The following is an 18493-nucleotide window of genomic DNA, read 5'->3' on the forward strand; positions in this document are numbered from 1 at the left end:
CTGGCTCCATCGCACTCTGGAAAATGATTTTCCATTGATAGAGCTTGTTAAGCCTGCCCAGCACGTTTCCCAGTCCAATTAGAGGAAGCGGGTCTGGTGACATCATTTGTGATGCGTCATCAGCCAGTTTCCTTAAAGGGACCATGGCCAACTTTATTTTGACATTTGTGCTGTCAGTGTTCTACAGCATAGAATTGCTGCAAACATTAACAATCACTGCTCAGAGGTGCAGGGTTGCACCCAGGCTCTCCCATGACTCCTCTATATGCTTATGCAGGGAGGTCCTCTTCTCTTCCGATGACCGGAAGAGACCTCCCAAACAGACCAACGCAGCCTGGTTGCACATTGCAGAGGAAGCCACAAACGGATGTGGTCAGGAGGATTTGGGCACAGACCTTTCAATGATCTCATTAGATCACGAAACATTAGTACAAATCCACACTCACTCATCCTGCTGTGCCTCTCATCACATCCCCATCAATCTGCCTTCCCTACCCTACTTGTGCACATCCTTACTCACACCAACCAACTTACCTTGCACGTCCACCCATCCCCCTCTATCTATCTATATTATCACATCCCCATCTCACTAGCCAGCCGTCACACTCACCCTCATCCTAGTGCAATCATACCAACTAAACACAAAAGGGTAGCCACTTGGCTCTTTTATCCAAAGTTCATGTAAAGTTTCTGTTAATGTGCTGTCAAACATTGAAACGTTTACTTTCAATGCTTTCTGTCCTTGGACAGATTTGTGTGCCCCTTTGAAAGTGGCTTAGTGAGTTGCAGTGAATGGTAACTGTACCCCAGCAATGGTGGTGAGTGTGAAAGGAATGACTTGGTCATTGTAGGGATGCTTTATGATGTTGGTGTGGGGTGGTGCCAACCTGGCGCATCATGTGGAAGCCAAGGTGTACAGCGTCAAGTGAAGTAAATCTGGCCATGGTGAGGCCATCCCTGGCCTCCCGGGCAGCAATGTGGTCGGATGCTAATGCCCTGTGTCCTGTGCAGCATCAGGTGATTGTGGAGAAGGTTGGTGTTGTTGTTGGTGCTGCTGGTGTTGGGGCTCATCGTGGTCGGATTCTGAGGACCAAGGTGAGACAGTATAAAGGGCACCCATGTTGATGAAATAGATGACAGAAGCATTCTGCCAATGGTGAGAGTGCTTTTTCCAATGAGTGGATGGAAAGTGGGAAGTGGAAAGCCTGCAGAATCTGTGCTGGAAATGAACTGAGAAACAGCTTGTGGCTGAGAAAAGTGATGATCTGTCAGGTGGGAAATTTTACAGTACATTTGAAGCTGTCAAGTAATCAGCTAGAGCAATGGCCATTCAACTCCTGCCTCAGGTTGACAGCCGTGGTTTAATTGGGTTGCCTGCCGGTCAGGTCTGCTCAGCGCTGACAGGCCCGACATTGGGAAAGGCGCGCTGCGATGGGTTGACAGCGGGGTCCCAACTCGCTGACAAAAAAAAAATCCGATTTCCCACCCGACCCGCCATCAATCCTGCCCGCTGACCCCCAGAAAATTCTGGGCCTTAGTATCCATCTCGCCTCACTACCCACCTAAACAAACAGAGATCAGCTAACTCAACACAGGCCCAGTGATCCAACCTGGGCCCCCATGGTCTGGACGGCTGAACTGCTCAATCCTTAAATCAACCCAATTCCCAGCTTCACTTTATTCCTAAAGGACAAACCAGACAGGATTAAATTCAGAATATCTTTTTTATTTTTTCTCAACTGACATTATATTACAGGACAGAAAGACACTGAATCCAAATCGTTTCAGGAACTGCACCTAAACATCCGTTCGCTTAAAATTCACAGACGGAAGAGATTTTTTTTTTTTAAAAACTCTCTCGCTTCATTTACAAAAAGAAAATACCGTATGACTCACACCGAGAATAATTAATTATTGCTTTTTCCAGAGAGTTGGGTGAGTGTTGAAGAAGAACACAGTTTTCAACTCACTGCCAGGCACTCTGCACCTCCGACACATTTAAATACCCTGTTTTACATTTCTTGTCATTATAATTGTGCAGGAATGAATAAGGAATTATATCCTAGCTTACCCATTACCAGGAAAATACTTCTCTAAAAAAAAAATCAGAAAACGGGAAGACTAAACCCTATTTACAAGAGGTAAACAAATTTTTAAAAAAGGTTTTCAGGTTGCACCATATTTACATTACCCATTAAATTACACATAAATAAATATGTACATGCAGAACACTGATTCCCTTATTACCCTATTTACCCTGTGGAGGAAACTTTCCCGCAGTTTGGAGAGGAACAAGTCGTTGGTTGCCTGTAGACCACGCACACCACTTTTCAAGTAGATTTGTAACTGGCCAAAGCCTCCGAACCGTGACAGGTTAACCGGCAGGGTCAAGGCGAGAGGGAAAGGCCGAGTTGTGACATGCAGCCTTTCAGTGAAAAGGTCACAGGTCAGTCGCTGTCATGTTCAGTGCCGGTGCGACAGCGGCTGACCTGCGACCCCCGGTCGCAGGCCACGATCGCGGGTGCTCTTCCGCCCTAGGGTCGGTCTGACCAGTTGATCAGTCTTAAAAGAAAAATTATAGTCACCGTGTCCCTGAAATTTGGCCGAAGAAGGAGACTTTCCATGTGGAGGTTTAAGGTGCTCATCTGACATTCCTCTCTCTGCTGTCCCGGCCCAGAGGTGTTAGTCCTTTTAGAGTAAGCTACAATAACCGAGAGGAATTTCAGACAAACACATTAAGCATCAATCCAGTACCAGCCCCAATTCAAGGCCTCTCTCTCTTTTTCTCTTTGCACCCTCTGTGAATTGAAGCCCAGAGACACAAGGAGCAGCAGAGGGGAACAAGTGAGTGGGCAATTGACCACGGCCCCCTCTCCACCTCCCCCCGAGCTGTGTATTAGGGGCACTCTGAGCCGCAACATCTCATCTGCCTCTGTGCTGTTGATTTTTTTTAAGATCATTTTGGATCCATAGGATTAATAGTTCAATTTAAGATTGAAGCAGCAGGTTAATTTGAGGACTCAATGAAAATCAGTGAAACACTCTATAAAATGGCAGGAAAGCCTAGAAACTCCTGTTACCATTAGCAGACAAACACTTAATAAATATGTTTGTGTAACATTCCTCAGTCGACAACCAGCTGTTGACCAGTTTTTTTTTGGTTTTTTTTAAAAACATGTTAATGCCTCGTATGAACCTGTCAAGTACGGGTCTTGCCTGCCAATATTTTCATCAGTAATTTCTAGGCTCAAATATGTTGGAGTATTTTTCTTTACATTTCCTAGCCTGCACTCACTTGTGGAATAAGTGTGAATTAAAAAGATCAAACCCACTTTATGATCCGAGCGGCAGAGCCCAGTGATGTGGGTTCGAATGAACCATCGTCACTCCAATACTCGACACTCTATCCTGGCCGCAGACTTGAGCATTTCACACACCTGGCACAGATGGAACTTTCTAATCAAACAGAACTTTGCTAAATGTTTTTCAAATATTCAATTGAGTTGGCTTGTTTCAAACAGGGCCTTCTCCCTAGCCAGCCAAAAATGTCTCTAAAATGGGAATGAACCGAAGAGAATTAACATTTGTTTGTACAGACGCCTGTTTGGAATCCCAGTTTGATAATAACGAGAGTCTGGAATATGCTCAGAGTTGATGGAACCTCATCACGTCCACACTCCAACTCCTCGTGATGGGTTGTATGTGCAGTTAAGATGTAAAATAAACAATGTTTTGAGTCCCTGAATAAAGCACAGCAGTAGGTTCTCCACAGGGATTGTTCAAGTCCAGTGGCCTTTGCATTGTGCAGTGAGCAGAAGATCTGAGGAAGCACTGAAGACTAAAACTCTCCTTTTGTACCTGCATGGATCAGAGCAGTTCGATCCTGGCCCCTGTCAAAAATACACAAGTCTGACCTGCTCAATCTGCATCATCTACTTCCAAGCTCACAGATGATCACTAGGTCATTCGAGGTTAAGCATTGGTAATCGAGAGCATGAAACACACAGCCTCCTTTCCAGCACGTTTTTATGTACTAGCTTCGGCCTAACTGTAAAGTATTGCTAGGTAACACTTACATTGTGTTAGCATCTAAAACTGGATCCCATCTCAGATGGTGGTGACTCAACAAAATGTAGGTGTCGGTGCACTGGTTTCCAAGCTGGACCAGCAATGCCAGCAGGCCAAGGACAGGGGAGTCTCCAATCATTGGTACTCACTGTAAGGCCTGGGAACCATTTGCAGTCTTTCAACCAGTGGCCCCCGGGCAGGCTCGTCTTTCCATCTTCCTTGAGGTCTCCATCATGTTGTCCCAGCCGTGGGATCTTGGAAGAGCTGGGAATCCCTCTGCTACTCTTGTTAACCAGTGAGAGACAGCAAGGAGGTGCTGCTGGGAGCCAGCTATCCCAGCATTCACAGTACAAGTGAAAGGGCCCTGTAGTTTCATGAAGCTACTGGTGCTGTAGTGTTTGTTTTTCTTCTATTCCTTTAAAGAAGCACACTCAGGCCCCACTCACCAACTCGGGATGGCACGTTTGACACCAGGAGCTCACCAGCAGTTGTAGGCATGGACCCTGGTGCCATCACTCTGTGGGTCAGGGAGTGGGCCTGGAATATAGGATGCAGCACGGGGTTGTAGCCTTTGATGAGCTGGTAAATAGTGATATTCTAGATACCACCAACACTGCAAAGGAGGCTGCACTGTTTCAGCAATTCTCACACCAGAAAAAGTGACCACCAGCCCAGAGTCTCACTCGGAAACCTGATGGCAAAGAGTTTACACTTTGAAGGAGCCGGTTGCGTTTGATATTTGGTATATATGAATAAATCGGTTGCTCAGAGAGGAGTAGTGCAGATCTGTAGTCTTGCAATTCACGATACGCGAGAGGTATGAGCCAGCACCTTGCCGTCGGGTGTCATTTTGTTTTTTTCGTTGTTGGGAGTTGACGATGTTCGGGTTGTCTCAGATGCAAAAGGGGGGGGGGGGGGAGGGGTAAAGTCCACGAGGTCACGGCCGGTGGCTCATTTTCTGTGTTTCTCGTCTTTGTCTGCGGTTTTGTTGGGGTTGTCCTGCGGGCTCTGGCCACTGCCGGTGGTCATGTACATTTTGTCCAGGGTCTTCACTGCTTCGTTCAGGTAATTCTGCAGTGAGGTCATGGCGGCGCAGATGGCTGGGCTTCCAAAGCCATGTGTGATGAGGCTGAAGTGGGTCAGGCAGCCCTGAATGCCGGGCTCCAAGATTGGACCAGGGCGGGTATTGCCCAAGGGAGATCGGTCCTGGGTCAGCATGTCAGTGAATTCCTTGAAGATTTGCCTGGAAACAGAACAGAAAAATGATGTTCAGTCACGCATGATTAAGCAGCGGGAACAGGTTTCCCACAATAATTGCATTATATAGAACTTACAGCATAGAAACAGGCCATTCAGCCCAACAGGTCTATGCCAGTGTTTATGCTCGACACGAGCCTCCAACCACCTTATCAACATATCTTTTCTCCCTCATCTAGCTCCACCATCATTCGCCTCAACTATTCCTTGTGATAATTAGAGATGAGGGTGGCCATTTTGCCCATCTTAGTTAAACCACCCAGAGACAGCCTAAAGTTGCCCCGCCCCATTGCAGCATCCAATTGTTCCTTAAATGATTCCACGGTTTTCACCTCCGCTACTCTATCTGGGAGTCCATTCGACGAATTGATTTCGATGCGTGAAGAACATCCAAATACCAATCCTAAATTTACTGTTGGCCAGTTTAAACCACTCTCCCCCGCCCAACTCTTGCAGTTTAAAGTAATATTCCAGCTTAACCGCTTACCATCTCAATCTTTCTACAAGATCATCTCTCTGATACTGAAAATTCTCAGTGCCGCACGAACTAGACCAGGGATTCACACGAATCTAAAGGGCAGCCAGCATTAAAACAAACTCCACTATACAACTCACTTACATTTTCCTATAAAGTATTGTAACTTTAGGAGGGCGCACATCATCAGGAAACAAATACGCATGATGCAGCTGATAAATTGTGAACTTTTTCTTCCTATTTGTCCTCACTCCGCTCCCAAAGACGCTGCCTCTCGCTGGAATACGCGCCATGGGTGCCTGCACTGCCTCGCCCAAGTGGCCATGAACCTAGAGAGTGAAAGTCAGTGGGCTGTTCCACCATAGAAGGTGTCACAACCGAGCCCGAAGCCCAATGTCCACACACTGGATAGTGGGCAAGAGTAGAGACCCTGGCTGGCTTTTCTCTTTCCTAATTTGCTGTGCCTCCTAGTTCAAGGGTTGATTTTCGCCTTTGACTCCTGGGCGATGATCTGGCAGTGCTGATCTCTCGCCCATTGTGGAACTCACCCAGTTTTTAATCCCATTGGGCAGATGCTCAGTCCTGTTAGAACCCAGGAGGTGAACGTGAAAATTACCACCTTAATATTGTCTGCAAACTTGGACACTATTCCCTCTGGGTCTATATCCAAATCATTAACAAACAGCAAATGGTCACAGATCACAACACTGTGGGACACCACTACCCACTTCCGACCACTCAAAAAAAACCTTCCCTTAACTCCTAATCTGTTTCTTCCATTCTAACCAGTTTTCAGTCCAACCCCAATCTCCCATTTCCTTACCCCATAATCTTCTCCAATAGTCTCCTGTGTGGTACCTTGTCAAAGGATTTCTGAAAGTCCATGTACACCACATCCACCATATCTGGCACCTCCTCAAAGAGCTCCAACAGTAAGCTAGCAGCCTGGAACCAGGCTTGTTACAGCAGTGATTTGAAGTGTCAGTGTTTCAAAGTCAAGTGCACCTCTTACCGAGATGGCAAACTCAACACAGGCCCCTTCTTCTAAAACTCATGTTCGTGAAAACACACTCACAGCCAACAAGGGAGGAAATGTACTTCAGTGAGGAAATGACCACTCCTGCCCATTCCTCTCCTCCCCTCCCCTCCCCTCTCCTCTCCTCTCCCGATAGCAGAATGGAGAAATGCACAATCAGGTTTGCTATGGAGTTCTACTGACCAGGAAGATCACATGTTCAGTCAGTGTGCTGTGCTTAGTTAATGGATTACAGCAGAGATGGTGATGGGGTTGAAACAACACAGCCAGTGGTATAACTGCAGTCTTTCAGCCCAGTGTCATTCTATATAGGTACCAGTCTGTGACCCGGTGCCTGTACCCTAACTCAAGGACATAAAGAACCATTGACAATCTCAGTGGTTTTTTGAACAGATGTTTGAAATAATGAACCAAGCACCGATTAGTTGAAAGTCTAGAAAATGATCCTGAGTCATTACACACCCTATAATTTCCAAACCACAGTGATGCCAGCCAGGGTTAAAGGCCACATGGATAGCACAGGATATCCTGGTTTAAACAATGAAACCCACAGCTCTAAACTCCAGCCTGCCACCAGGCCATCCAGCTGATGCAGTCAACTGTCAGTAAAAATGTATATAAATTGGGAGTGGGGGGAAGCATTCATTTTTTTTGTAAACCATGTGGGTTAAGTTCAACTTTGCAATTCTTAAGTTAAACCTATCCTAACAATGGTCTCGTCAGCCCAGCCCTTCTTCATGATTACGAACCCAAACACTAACACAGGCGTAAATTTTCACCTTTACTGACTGGCTGATAACCTGGTGGAGCCCATCGCCTCCCTTTATAGAACCCGTCTAATTTCCGCTCCATTCATTTCTATAAAGAGGCAAGCGATGCCTCCTGGCAGGTTACTGGCCAGGTGGTGAAGATTAAAAGCTGCCCTGTAGCATTTTGAGTGTCAGCTTGGCTCAGTTGGTAGCACTCTCAGAAGGCCATGGGTTCAAACCTCACTAAGACTTGAGCACCAGGGCTCACACTCCCAGTGCCAGTGCTGAGGGAGTGCCGCACTGTTGGAGGTGCTGTCTTTCGAGTGAGAAGTTAAACCAAGTCCCCGTCTGCCCTCTCAGATGGACAGAAACGATCCCATGGCACTATTTCGAAGAGGAGCAGGGGAGTTATCCCCGGTGTCCTGGTCAATATTTATCCCTCAACCAACATCACTAAAACAGATTATCTGGTCATTATCACATTGCTGTTTCTGGAACCTTGCTGTGCGCAAATTGGCTGCCACATTTCCCACATTACATAGCGACTACACGTCAAATGTAATGAATTGACTGTAAAGCGCTTTGGGAAGTCCAGAGGTCGTGAAAGGCACAAAGGTGCTTTATAAATGCAATTTTATAAATGGAAGTCTTTCTTTCATCAAACCAAGGCCTCAGACCAACAAACCAGGGGCCCCACCCACAGCAATAACTATATAGTGTTTTTAATGCTGTAAAACACTCCAAGGTGCTTCAGAGATGCAAGCGGAAAAAAATATGCCGAGTCAAAGAAGAAGAGATTAGGAGGGGCAACGAAAACCCAAACCGGGGTTCCAGACCATCAGAATCAGGAGGACACACTGTCCAGAAAAGCCTGTCACAATAAATGATCAAACATGGGCTGAGATCGTGCTGCATGATAACGGGTGTACCAGCACAATTTCAATTCCTCGGCCCACTCTTTTAACGAGGATGGGTAGGAGCTTTGTTAAATGTTAAATTAGCAGAAGTAGGTCATATGAACAGCTTAGTGCGCTCATTATTAATATCAATAACAGCACAACTCCATCCCATAACCTCCATTAACACTTATATACAAAAAGAGTTGACTGGTGCTGTTCTCACAGTTTAACACATTCCTCTCAGTGTCATTTTAACACAGGCATTAACCTGTTGAATGCCAACATTAAGACAACGCAGAGGGGGAGTGGGTGCATGTTGGTAGGAGAGCAGCATCGATCGGAATGTCGAGCCAGTGGAGTTACCAGACTTTTGTGCTCATTAGAAACATACAAGATAGGAGCAGGAGTAGGCCATTCGGCCCCTCGAGCCTGCTCCACCATTCAATGAGATCATGGCTGATCATCCAAATTCAGTACCCTGTCCCGGCTTTCTCCCCATATCCCTTGATCCCTTTAGTCTTAAGAAATATATCCAACTCCTTCTTGAATATATTTAATGAATTGGCCTCTACTGCCTTCTGTGGTAGAGAATTCCACAGGTTCACCACTCTCTGGGTGAAGAAATTCCTCCTCATCTCTGTCCTAAATGGCTTACCCCTTATCCTTAGACTGTGACCCCTGGTTCTGGACTCCCTGGCCATCGGGAACATCCTTCCTGCATCTCGTCTGTCCAGTCCTGTCAGAATTTTATAAGTTTCAATGAGATCCCCTCTCATTCTTCTAAACGCCAACGAGTATAAGCCCAATCGACCCAATCTCTCCTCATACGTCATTCCCGCCATCCCAGATATCAGCCTGGTGAATCTTCGCTGCACTCCTTCCATGGCAAGAACATCCTTCCTCAGATAAAGCGACCAAAACTGCACACAATAGTCAAGGTGTGGTCTCACCAAGGCCCTGTACAACTGCAGCAAGACATCCTTGTTCCTGTACTCAAACACTCTCGCGACGAAGGCCAACATACCATTTGCCTTCTTAACCGGCTGCTGCACCTGCATGCTTACCTTCAGCGACTGGTGCACAAGGACACCCAGGTCTCGTTGCACTTCCCCTTCTCCCAATCTATTGCCATTCAGATAATAATCTGCCTTCCTGTTTTTGACACCAAAGTGGATAACCTTGCATTTATCCACATCATATTGCATCTGCCATGCTTCTGCCCAATCACCCAACCTGTCCAAATCATACTGGAGTTTCTCGGCATCCTCCTCACAGCACACACGCCCACCCAGCTTTGTGTCATCTGCAAACTTGGAGATATTACATCTAGTTCCCTCGTTTAGATCATTAATATATATTGTGAATAGCTGGGGTCCAAGGACCGATCCCTGCAGTACCCCACTAGTCACTGCCTGCCACTTGGAAAGTGACTCGTTCATTCCAACTCTTTGCTTTCTGTCTGCCAACCAGTTCTCTATCCAAATCAATACCTTGCCCCCAATCCCATGTGCCTTAACTTTACATGCTAATCTCTTATGCGGGACCTTATCGAAAGCCTTTTGAAAGTCTAAATACACCACATCCACAAGTTCTCCCTTATCTATTTTACCAGTTACATCCTCAAAAAATTCCACTGGATTAGTCAAGCACAATTTACCTTTTGTAAATCCATGTTGACTTTGTCCGATCCCGTCACTGTTTTCCAAGTGCTCTGCTATTACATCTTTTATAATGGACTCTAGCATTTTCCCCACTACCGATGTCAGTCATTCCCCGTTTTCTCTCTACCACCTTTTTTGAATAAGAACATAAGAAATAGGAGCAGGAGTAGGCCAATCGGCCCCTCGAGCCTGCTCCGCCATTCAATATGATCATGGCTGATCTGATCCTAACCACCAATCTACTATCACAGAACCATCTCCTGAATCTAACAGAATTAGACACACGAAATAGGAGCAGGATCAGGCTACACGGCCTCTGGGCCCGCTCCGCTACCCACAGGGCCATGTCTGATCCGAACCTAGACTCATGTCCAAATTCCTGCCCGCACCCCGTAACCCTTAATTCCCTTTACTTCTAGGAAACTGTCTATTTCTGTTTTAAATTTATGTAATGATGTAGCTTCTACAGCTTTTTGGGGCAGCATATTCCATGGACCTACCACCCTCTGAGTGAAGTAGTTCCTCCTCATCTCAGTTTTGAAAGAGCAGCCCCTTATTCTAAGACTATGCCCCCTAGTTCTAGTTTCACCCATCATCAGGAACATCCTCCCCGCATCCACCCGATCCAACCCCTTCACAATCTTATATGTTTCAACAATATCGCCTCTCATTCTTCTGAACTCCAATGAGCAGAGTCCCAATCTACTCAACCTCTCATATGTCCATCCCCTCATCCCCGGGATTAACCGAGTGAATCTTCTTTGCACTGACTCGAGAGCAATATGTATTTTCTTAAGTATGGACACCAAAACTGTATGCAGTATTCCAGGTGCGGTCTCACCAATACCTTGTACAACTGAAGCAATACCTCCCTATTTTTATATTCTATCCCCCTAGCAATGAAAGCCAACATTCCATTGGCCTTCTTAATCACTTGCTGCACCTGCATACTAACATTTTGAGTTTCGTGCACCAGGACCCCCAGATCCCTTTGTACTTCAGTACTTTCCAGTTTCTTGCCATTAAGATAATAACTTGCTCTACGACTTTTCCTCCCAAAGTGCTTAACCTCACACTTTCCAGTATTGTATTCCATCTGCCAAATCTCTGCCCACTTACTTAGCCTGTCTATGTCCCCTTGCAGGTTTTTTATGTCCTCCTCACTCACTACTTTCCCTCCCATCTTAGTATCATCTGCAAACTTTGATATGTTACACTCGGTCCCCTCCTCCAAATCGTTAATATAGATTGTAAAGAGTTGGGGACACAGCACTGACCCCTGCGGAACACCACTAGTTACTGATTGCCAGTCTGAGAATGTACCATTTATCCCAACTCTCTGCCTTCTGTTAGATAGCCAATCCTCTATCCATGCCACAATATTACACCCAATCCCGTGATTTTTTATCTTAAGCAATAATCTTGTGTGGCACCTTGTCAAATACCTTTTGGAAGTCTAAATACACTACATCCACTGGTTCCCCTTTATCCACCCTATATGTTACTTCCTCAAAGAACTCCAACAAATTTGGCAAAAACGACTTCCCCTTCATAAAACCACGCTGACTTTGTCCTATTAAATTATGATTATCCAAATGTCCTGTTACTGTCTCCTTAATAATGGACTCCAAAATTTTACCTACCACAGATGTTAGGCTAACCGGTCTATAGTTTCCAGCCTTCTGTCTACTGCCCTTTTTAAATAAGGGTGTTACATTAGCAGTTTTCCAGTCTGCCGGGACATTTGCCGAGTGCAGGGAGTTTTGGAAAATTATTACCAATGCATCCACATTCCCTACCGCCACTTCCCTCAAGACCCTAGGATGTAAGCCATCAGGTCCAGGTGATTTATCCGCCTTGAGTCCCATTACTTTACCGAGTACCACTTCCTTAGTGATTTTGATCGTGTTTAGCTCCTCCCCCCCTATAGCCCCCTGTTTGTCCAGTGTTGGGATATTCTTAGTGCCCTCTACTGTAAAGACTGATACAAAATATTCAGTGTTTTTGCCATCTCCATATTTCCCACCATTAATTTCCCGGTCTCATCCTCTAAGGGACCAACATTTACTTTAGCCACCCTTTTTCTTTTTATATAACTATAAAAACTCTTACTATCTGTTTTTATATTTTTTGCTAATTTACTTTCATAATCTATCTTCCCTTTCTTAAGCTTTTTGTTATTTTTTGCTGTCTTTTAAAGTTTTCCCAATCCTCTATCCTCCCACTAGATTTGGCTACCTTATATGCCCTTGTTTTTAGTCGAATACTATCCTTAATTTCTTTACTTAGCCACGGGTGGCTGTCTTTTCTTTTACACCCTTTTCTTCTCAGTGGAATATATTTTTTTTGAAAGTTGTAAAATAACTCCTTAAATGTACACCACTGATCATGTATCGTCTTACCCTTTAATCTATTTTCCCAATCCACTCTACTCAATTCCGCTCTCATCCCTTCATAGTCTCCTTTATTCAAGCTTAGCACGCTTGTTTGAGATCCAACCTTCTCACGCTCTAATTGAATATGGAATTCAACCATGTTATGGTCACTCTTTCCAAAGGGATCCTTTACTAGGACATTTTTAATTAATCCTGTCTCGTTACACAGGACCAGATCTAAGGTTGCTTGCCCCCTGGTCGGTTCAGTTACATACTGCTCAAGAAACCCATCCCTAATACATTCAATGAACTCATCCTCAAGGCAGCCCTGCCCAATTTGATTTGTCCAATTAATATGATAGTTAAAACCCCCCATAATTATAGATGTTCCCTTATTACAAGCCTCAACTATTTCCTGATTGATACTCCGTCCAACAGAGTTTCAACTGTTCGGAGGCCTATAGACTATGGCCACTAGTGTTTTTTTCCCCTTATTATTCCTTACCTCCACCCAAACTGTTTCATTATCCTGATCTTTTGACCCAATATCATTTCTCTGTATTACAGTGATTCCTTCCTTTATTAACATAGCCACCCCACCTCCCCTTCCTTCCTGCCTGTCTTTCCTGATCGTTAAATAACCTGGTATGTTTAATTCCCAGGCATTGTCACCCTGCAGCCATGTTTCTGTAATGGCCACAAGATCATACCCATATGTAGTTATTTGTGCCATTAACTCGTCTATTTTGTTACGAATGCTACGTGCATTCAGATAGAGAACTTTCAAATATGTTTTGTGACAATTAGTTCCTGCTTTTGCCCTTTTTATTAATTTACCTTTTACTCCATACCTTCTGCCCCTTCCTGACATGCTCTGGTTATTAATTTCCCCACTGCTACCTAAGTCTATGACCTTCTCTGTTGTCATTTTTATTATTTGCTCTCTAGGAACCTCCCCCCCACTAGTTAGTTTAAAGCCCTCTCTACAGCCCTAGTTATATGATCCGCCAGGACTCTAGTCCCAGCACTGGCCAAGTGAAGCCCGTCCCAACGGAACAGCTCCCTCCTGCCCCAGTACTGGTGCCAGTGTCCCAGGAAGCAAAACCCATTTCTCCCACACTAGTCATTGAGCCACGCATTTAACTCTCTAATTTTATTTATCCCAGCCAAATTCACTCGTGGCTCAGGTAATAATCCAGAGATTATTACCCTTGAGGTTCTATTTTTTAATTTGACCCCTAGCTGCTCATACTCCTTTAACAGAACCGGCTTCCTAGTCCTATCTACGTCGTTTGTACCAACAAGAACCACGACAACTGGATCCACCCCCTCCCACTGCAAGTTTCTTTCCAGCCCAGAGGAGCTGTCCTTAACCCTGGCACCGGGTAGGCAACACAGCCTTCGGGACTCTCGCTCTCGGCTGCAGAGAACTCTATCTATCCCCCTAATAATACTATCCCCTACCACTACAACATTTCTATTTACTCCCCCCTCTTGAATGGCCCCCCGTTCCATGGTGCTGTGGCCAGGTTGCTCAACCTTCCTGCAGTCCCTGCTCCTGTCCCCACAGGGAGTAAGAACCTCGAACCTGTTGGACAAGAGCAAGGGCCGCGACTTCTCCAGCTCTACCTCCTGGATCCCTGTACCTGCCTCACTCATAGTCACACCGTCCTGTCCCTGACCATGGGCTACATCTGAATTAATTAACTTCATAGTTGTGACCACCTCCTGATACAGAGTCCAGGTACTTCTCCCCCTCCCTGATGTGTCGCAGTGTCGGAGACTGCAGCTCATCAACACGGAGCTGGAGTTCCTGTAGCAGCAGACATTTGTCAGAGACGTAATCACCGTGAGCCTCAATGGGGTTCACCGGCTCCCACATCTCGCAACAGTAACACATCACCTGCTCCATTCTATGTAATTAATTAAATTTTTTATTGTTAGTTATGGACACCCTCTGCCCGATTTTAGATGCTAGCATCCCCGTTAATTAATTGGATTTAAATTAAATCAATCCCTCTAGTTACACCAGTTAAATGGTTTACCAACAGTCACTGCACCAGAAAGGCCTTATTAACTACAACCCACAGAGTTAAAGTTTGAAAAGAGCACCTAACACCCCACTTACCCTAACTCACACTTACCCAAACTCACAGCACTCTTTGATGATTCACACTCACTGCTTGCTCGCACTAGGACTGGTCTTTTTATGCTGTTTGTTTGTTTACAGCCAAATGAGTCACCCCTGCTGATTGGTTAGAAAACTGGTTTCCACTGCCTGCTGTGCCAATTTACTCCTACTGCAGTGTAACCTTGTTTTACTCTTCTTAAACCAACAGAATCCCAAATATTTAACTTTTCCCCTTTACTTAAACTGCTTAAGTACTCTTATCAAGAATGATTTAAAGAGAAATAACAATTAAAGAACTCTCACACTTACCCAAACTCTCAGCACTCTTTGATGACTCACACTCAGTGGGGTAACATTAGCCACCCTCCAATCCATGGGTACTGTTCCAGATTCTATCGAATGTTGGAAGATGATCAGCAATGCATCTACTATTTCTAAGGCCACTTCCTTAAGTACCCTAGGATGTAGATTATCAGGCCCTGGGGATGTATCGGCCTTCAATCCCGTCAATTTCCCTAACACCATTTCCCTACAAATACTGATTTCTTTCAGTTCCTCCCTTTCATCAGACCCTATGTTCCCCGACATCTCTGGGAGGTTATTTGTGTCCTCCTTTGTGAAAACAGAGCCAAAATATGTATTAAATTGGTCTGCCATTTCTTTGTTCCCCATTATAAGTTCCCCTGATTCTGACTGCAAGGGACCTACGCTTGACTTCACCAATCTTTTTCTCTTCACATATCTATAAAAGCTTTTACAGTCAGTTTTTATGTTCCCTGCAAGCTTACTCTCATACTCTATTTTCCGCTTCTTAATTAAACCCTTTGTCCTCCTTTGTTGAATCCTAAACTGCTCCCAATCCTCAGGTTTACTGCTTTTTCTGGCCAATTTATATGTCCTCTCCTTGGATCCTATGCTATCCCTAATTTCCCTTGTTAGCCACGGTTGAGTCACCTTTTTTGTTTTATTTTTATGCCAGACTGGGATGAACAAATTCTGTAGTTCATCCATGCGGTCTTTGAATGTTTGCCATTGCCTATCCACCGTCAACCCTTTGAGTGATGTTCCCCAATCAATCCTACCCAAGTCGCGCCTCATACCATCATAGTTTCCTTTATTAATATTCAGGACCCTAGTCTCAGTCAACTACTTCACTCTCCATCTTGATGAAGAATTCGATCATATTATGATCGCTCCGACCTAAGGGGCCTCACACAAGATTGCTAATTAATCCTTTCTCATTACATAATACCCAGTCTAAGTTGGCCTGATCTCTAGTTGGTTCCTTGACATATTGGTCCAGGAAACCATCCTGTATACACTCCAGGAATTCCTCCTCCACAGTATTGTTACTAATTTGGTTAGCCCAATCTATATGTAGATTAAAGTCACCCATGATAACTGCTGTGCCCTTATTGCACGCTTCTCTAATTTCCCTTTTAATGCCATCCCCAACCACCGCATTACTGTTTGGAGGTCTATATACCACTCCCACTAACGTTTTCTGCCCCTTGGTATTTCTCAGTTCTATCCATACAGATTCCACATCAGAGCTAATATCCTTCCTTACAATTGTGTTAATCCCCTCTTTAACCAGCAATGCTACCCCACCTCCTTTTCCTTTTTGCCTATCTTTCCTGAATATTGAATACCCCTGGATGTTGAATTCCCAGCCTTGGCCACCCTGGAGCCATGTTTCCGTAATCCCAATCAAATCATCTTCATTTACCTCTATTTGCGCAGCTAATTCATCCACCTCATTACGAATGCTCCTCGCATTAAGACACAAAGCCTTCAGGCTTGTTTTTTTTAACGCTTAGACCTTTTAGAACTATTATTTACTGTGGCCATGTTTGATTTAAACCGTTGATTTCTCTGACTGCCACTTTTGTTTTTCTCCTTCTTATCTTTTGCTTTTATTCTTGTTTCCCTTTCCTCTGTCTCCCTGCTCAGGTTCCCAACCCCCTGCCATTTTAGTTCAAACCCTCCCCCAGAGCACTAGCAAACACTCCCCCTAGGACATCGGTCCTGGCCCTGCCCAGGTGCAAACCGTCCGGTTTGTACTGGTCCCACCTCCCCCAGACACTGCCCATTGCCTCTGGAACTGCTCGAAACGAGTCTAATGAAACATCGACTGATAAAAAGAGCCCGTCGCCCAGGCTGATTCATCTCTGCTCATTCACACCAGCCCTGCCCCGCATGGTTTGGAGGAACAAAATGTTCTTTTGGATCAAATGAATGTCCTTGCACAAGTCGGAGAATGAGGGAAGCTTTGGTTGTTAATATCACTGAGCAGATCGCGGGCATTGTAAGCAGGATCCAACATACAAAACCAATTACAGCAGGTTTGATGGGAACATAGAGTGAGCTAGCAAACAAGGGTTAATGTGCCACAGGTACACAGCATCAGGCTGAACCAACTCTCTACGGGAGCTGTGCAGGGCCAGTACTGTGCTGGGATTTGGTGGGGGCGAGTTTGAAGTGGCCTGGCGAGGCTCTCATTTTAATGCTGCTCCACTTGTGAGGAAGAATCCTTTCCTATTCCCACCTATTCCTGGTACTCTGACATCCTCACTCTCACTCTCCCCATGCTTTCTTTCCTGCTTGGTGAATCCAGCCAGTGTGCCCATTTAAAAATCAAATCCAGCCACCGTCTATTTCTATGAGAACTTCCCCAGCTGGAGACAGATTTCAGTAAAAGGGACCACGTTTCCGCTTCCGATTTTTGTAGCCATCTGTCAGAAACAAGCTGACAGCACTTCCCCCACAACAAGTCAGCCCCAGGATCTCCCCGCACCTCGTTACTTACTGCTCGATTTATCAGTGCACCGGGGTCATTGTGACTTTGTGCGATCGTGTGGAATGGGTGACTGCAAATCGGCAGCCTGTTCTACATCTCTTCCCATTTTCCACTGAAGTCAATCAAAACAAAAATGGGGAGAGATGCAAAACGGTCTACCGTTTCGCTATCCCCCGTTTCACAATAATCGCAAAGTCAAGGTTAGCCCACCTAATCCAAGCCACGGTCCTCACGGGTATAGTCTTTGATAGAATTCTTACTAAATCAGATCCTTTGCTCTCCAGCACAAACACATACAAACAGGAGCACACACACACACGAGCGCGCACAAACACGTATAAGCGTGAACACACAAACACACAAGCGAGTACACGCATGCAACCATAGGCAACACAGACACACTTAAGGCTATGCGATAGGTCATGACCAAGAAGAGGGTTGTACATAATTGAATTACTAAACCAGATTAAGAGACAGGAATAATTTTAATTTGTTAAAGATGTTGCCAGCAATGTCGCTGTAATCAGGTCTGTGCACGCACACCATTAAACTGCAAAACTGCACAGGCAGCCGGAGTGAGGAAAAAAAAAATAGTTCAACTCACTTGTCATAGAACTAAGTGAAAGGCGCCCATTAGGATGAACTCATGTCCACTTTATAGAGAAAAGATCTTCTGCTATTTAACCCATACAATTTGGAATGTGCTTCACACATCAATGGAAGTTAATGCCTCCAGGCAATCAGCTTTTAATCTCTTGTCTGCACAATGACCGATTCTCTAACATTCATTTGGGTCCAACTGCAGGGAGCAGGCTCGGGGGGGGAAGGAGAGATTTCAGACAGAGCATGTAAGAAGGCTAACTCAGTCCAATAAATAACTTGCTTTTACGACCTCAGGATGTTGCAAAGTGCTTCACAGCCAATGAAGTACTTCTGGAGTGTAGTCACTGTTGTGATGTAGGAAACGCGGCAGCCAAATTACACACAGCAAGCTCCACAAACAGCAACCAGATAAATTACCAGATAATCTGTCTCCAGGTGT

General features: G+C 45.1%; 1 protein-coding gene across 1 annotated transcript in view; it reads right to left on the bottom strand.

Annotated features, from left to right (window-relative positions):
• Positions 1–1710: 1710 nt before the first annotated feature.
• Positions 1711–18493, bottom strand: part of LOC147108498 (transcription factor AP-2-alpha-like) — a 118822-nt gene continuing 102039 nt past the window's right edge. The window contains exon 7 of the mRNA XM_086005146.1: positions 1711–5311. Coding sequence (XP_085861272.1) covers positions 5020–5311 — 292 coding nt within the window. The 3' untranslated portion in view covers positions 1711–5019. The remainder of the gene's footprint in view (positions 5312–18493) is intronic.

Source organism: Somniosus microcephalus, chromosome 13 (genome assembly GCF_052327205.1).
Source record: "Somniosus microcephalus isolate GS21.2 chromosome 13, FLI_Smic_1.0, whole genome shotgun sequence".
NCBI classification, from domain to species: domain Eukaryota; kingdom Metazoa; phylum Chordata; class Chondrichthyes; order Squaliformes; family Somniosidae; genus Somniosus; species Somniosus microcephalus.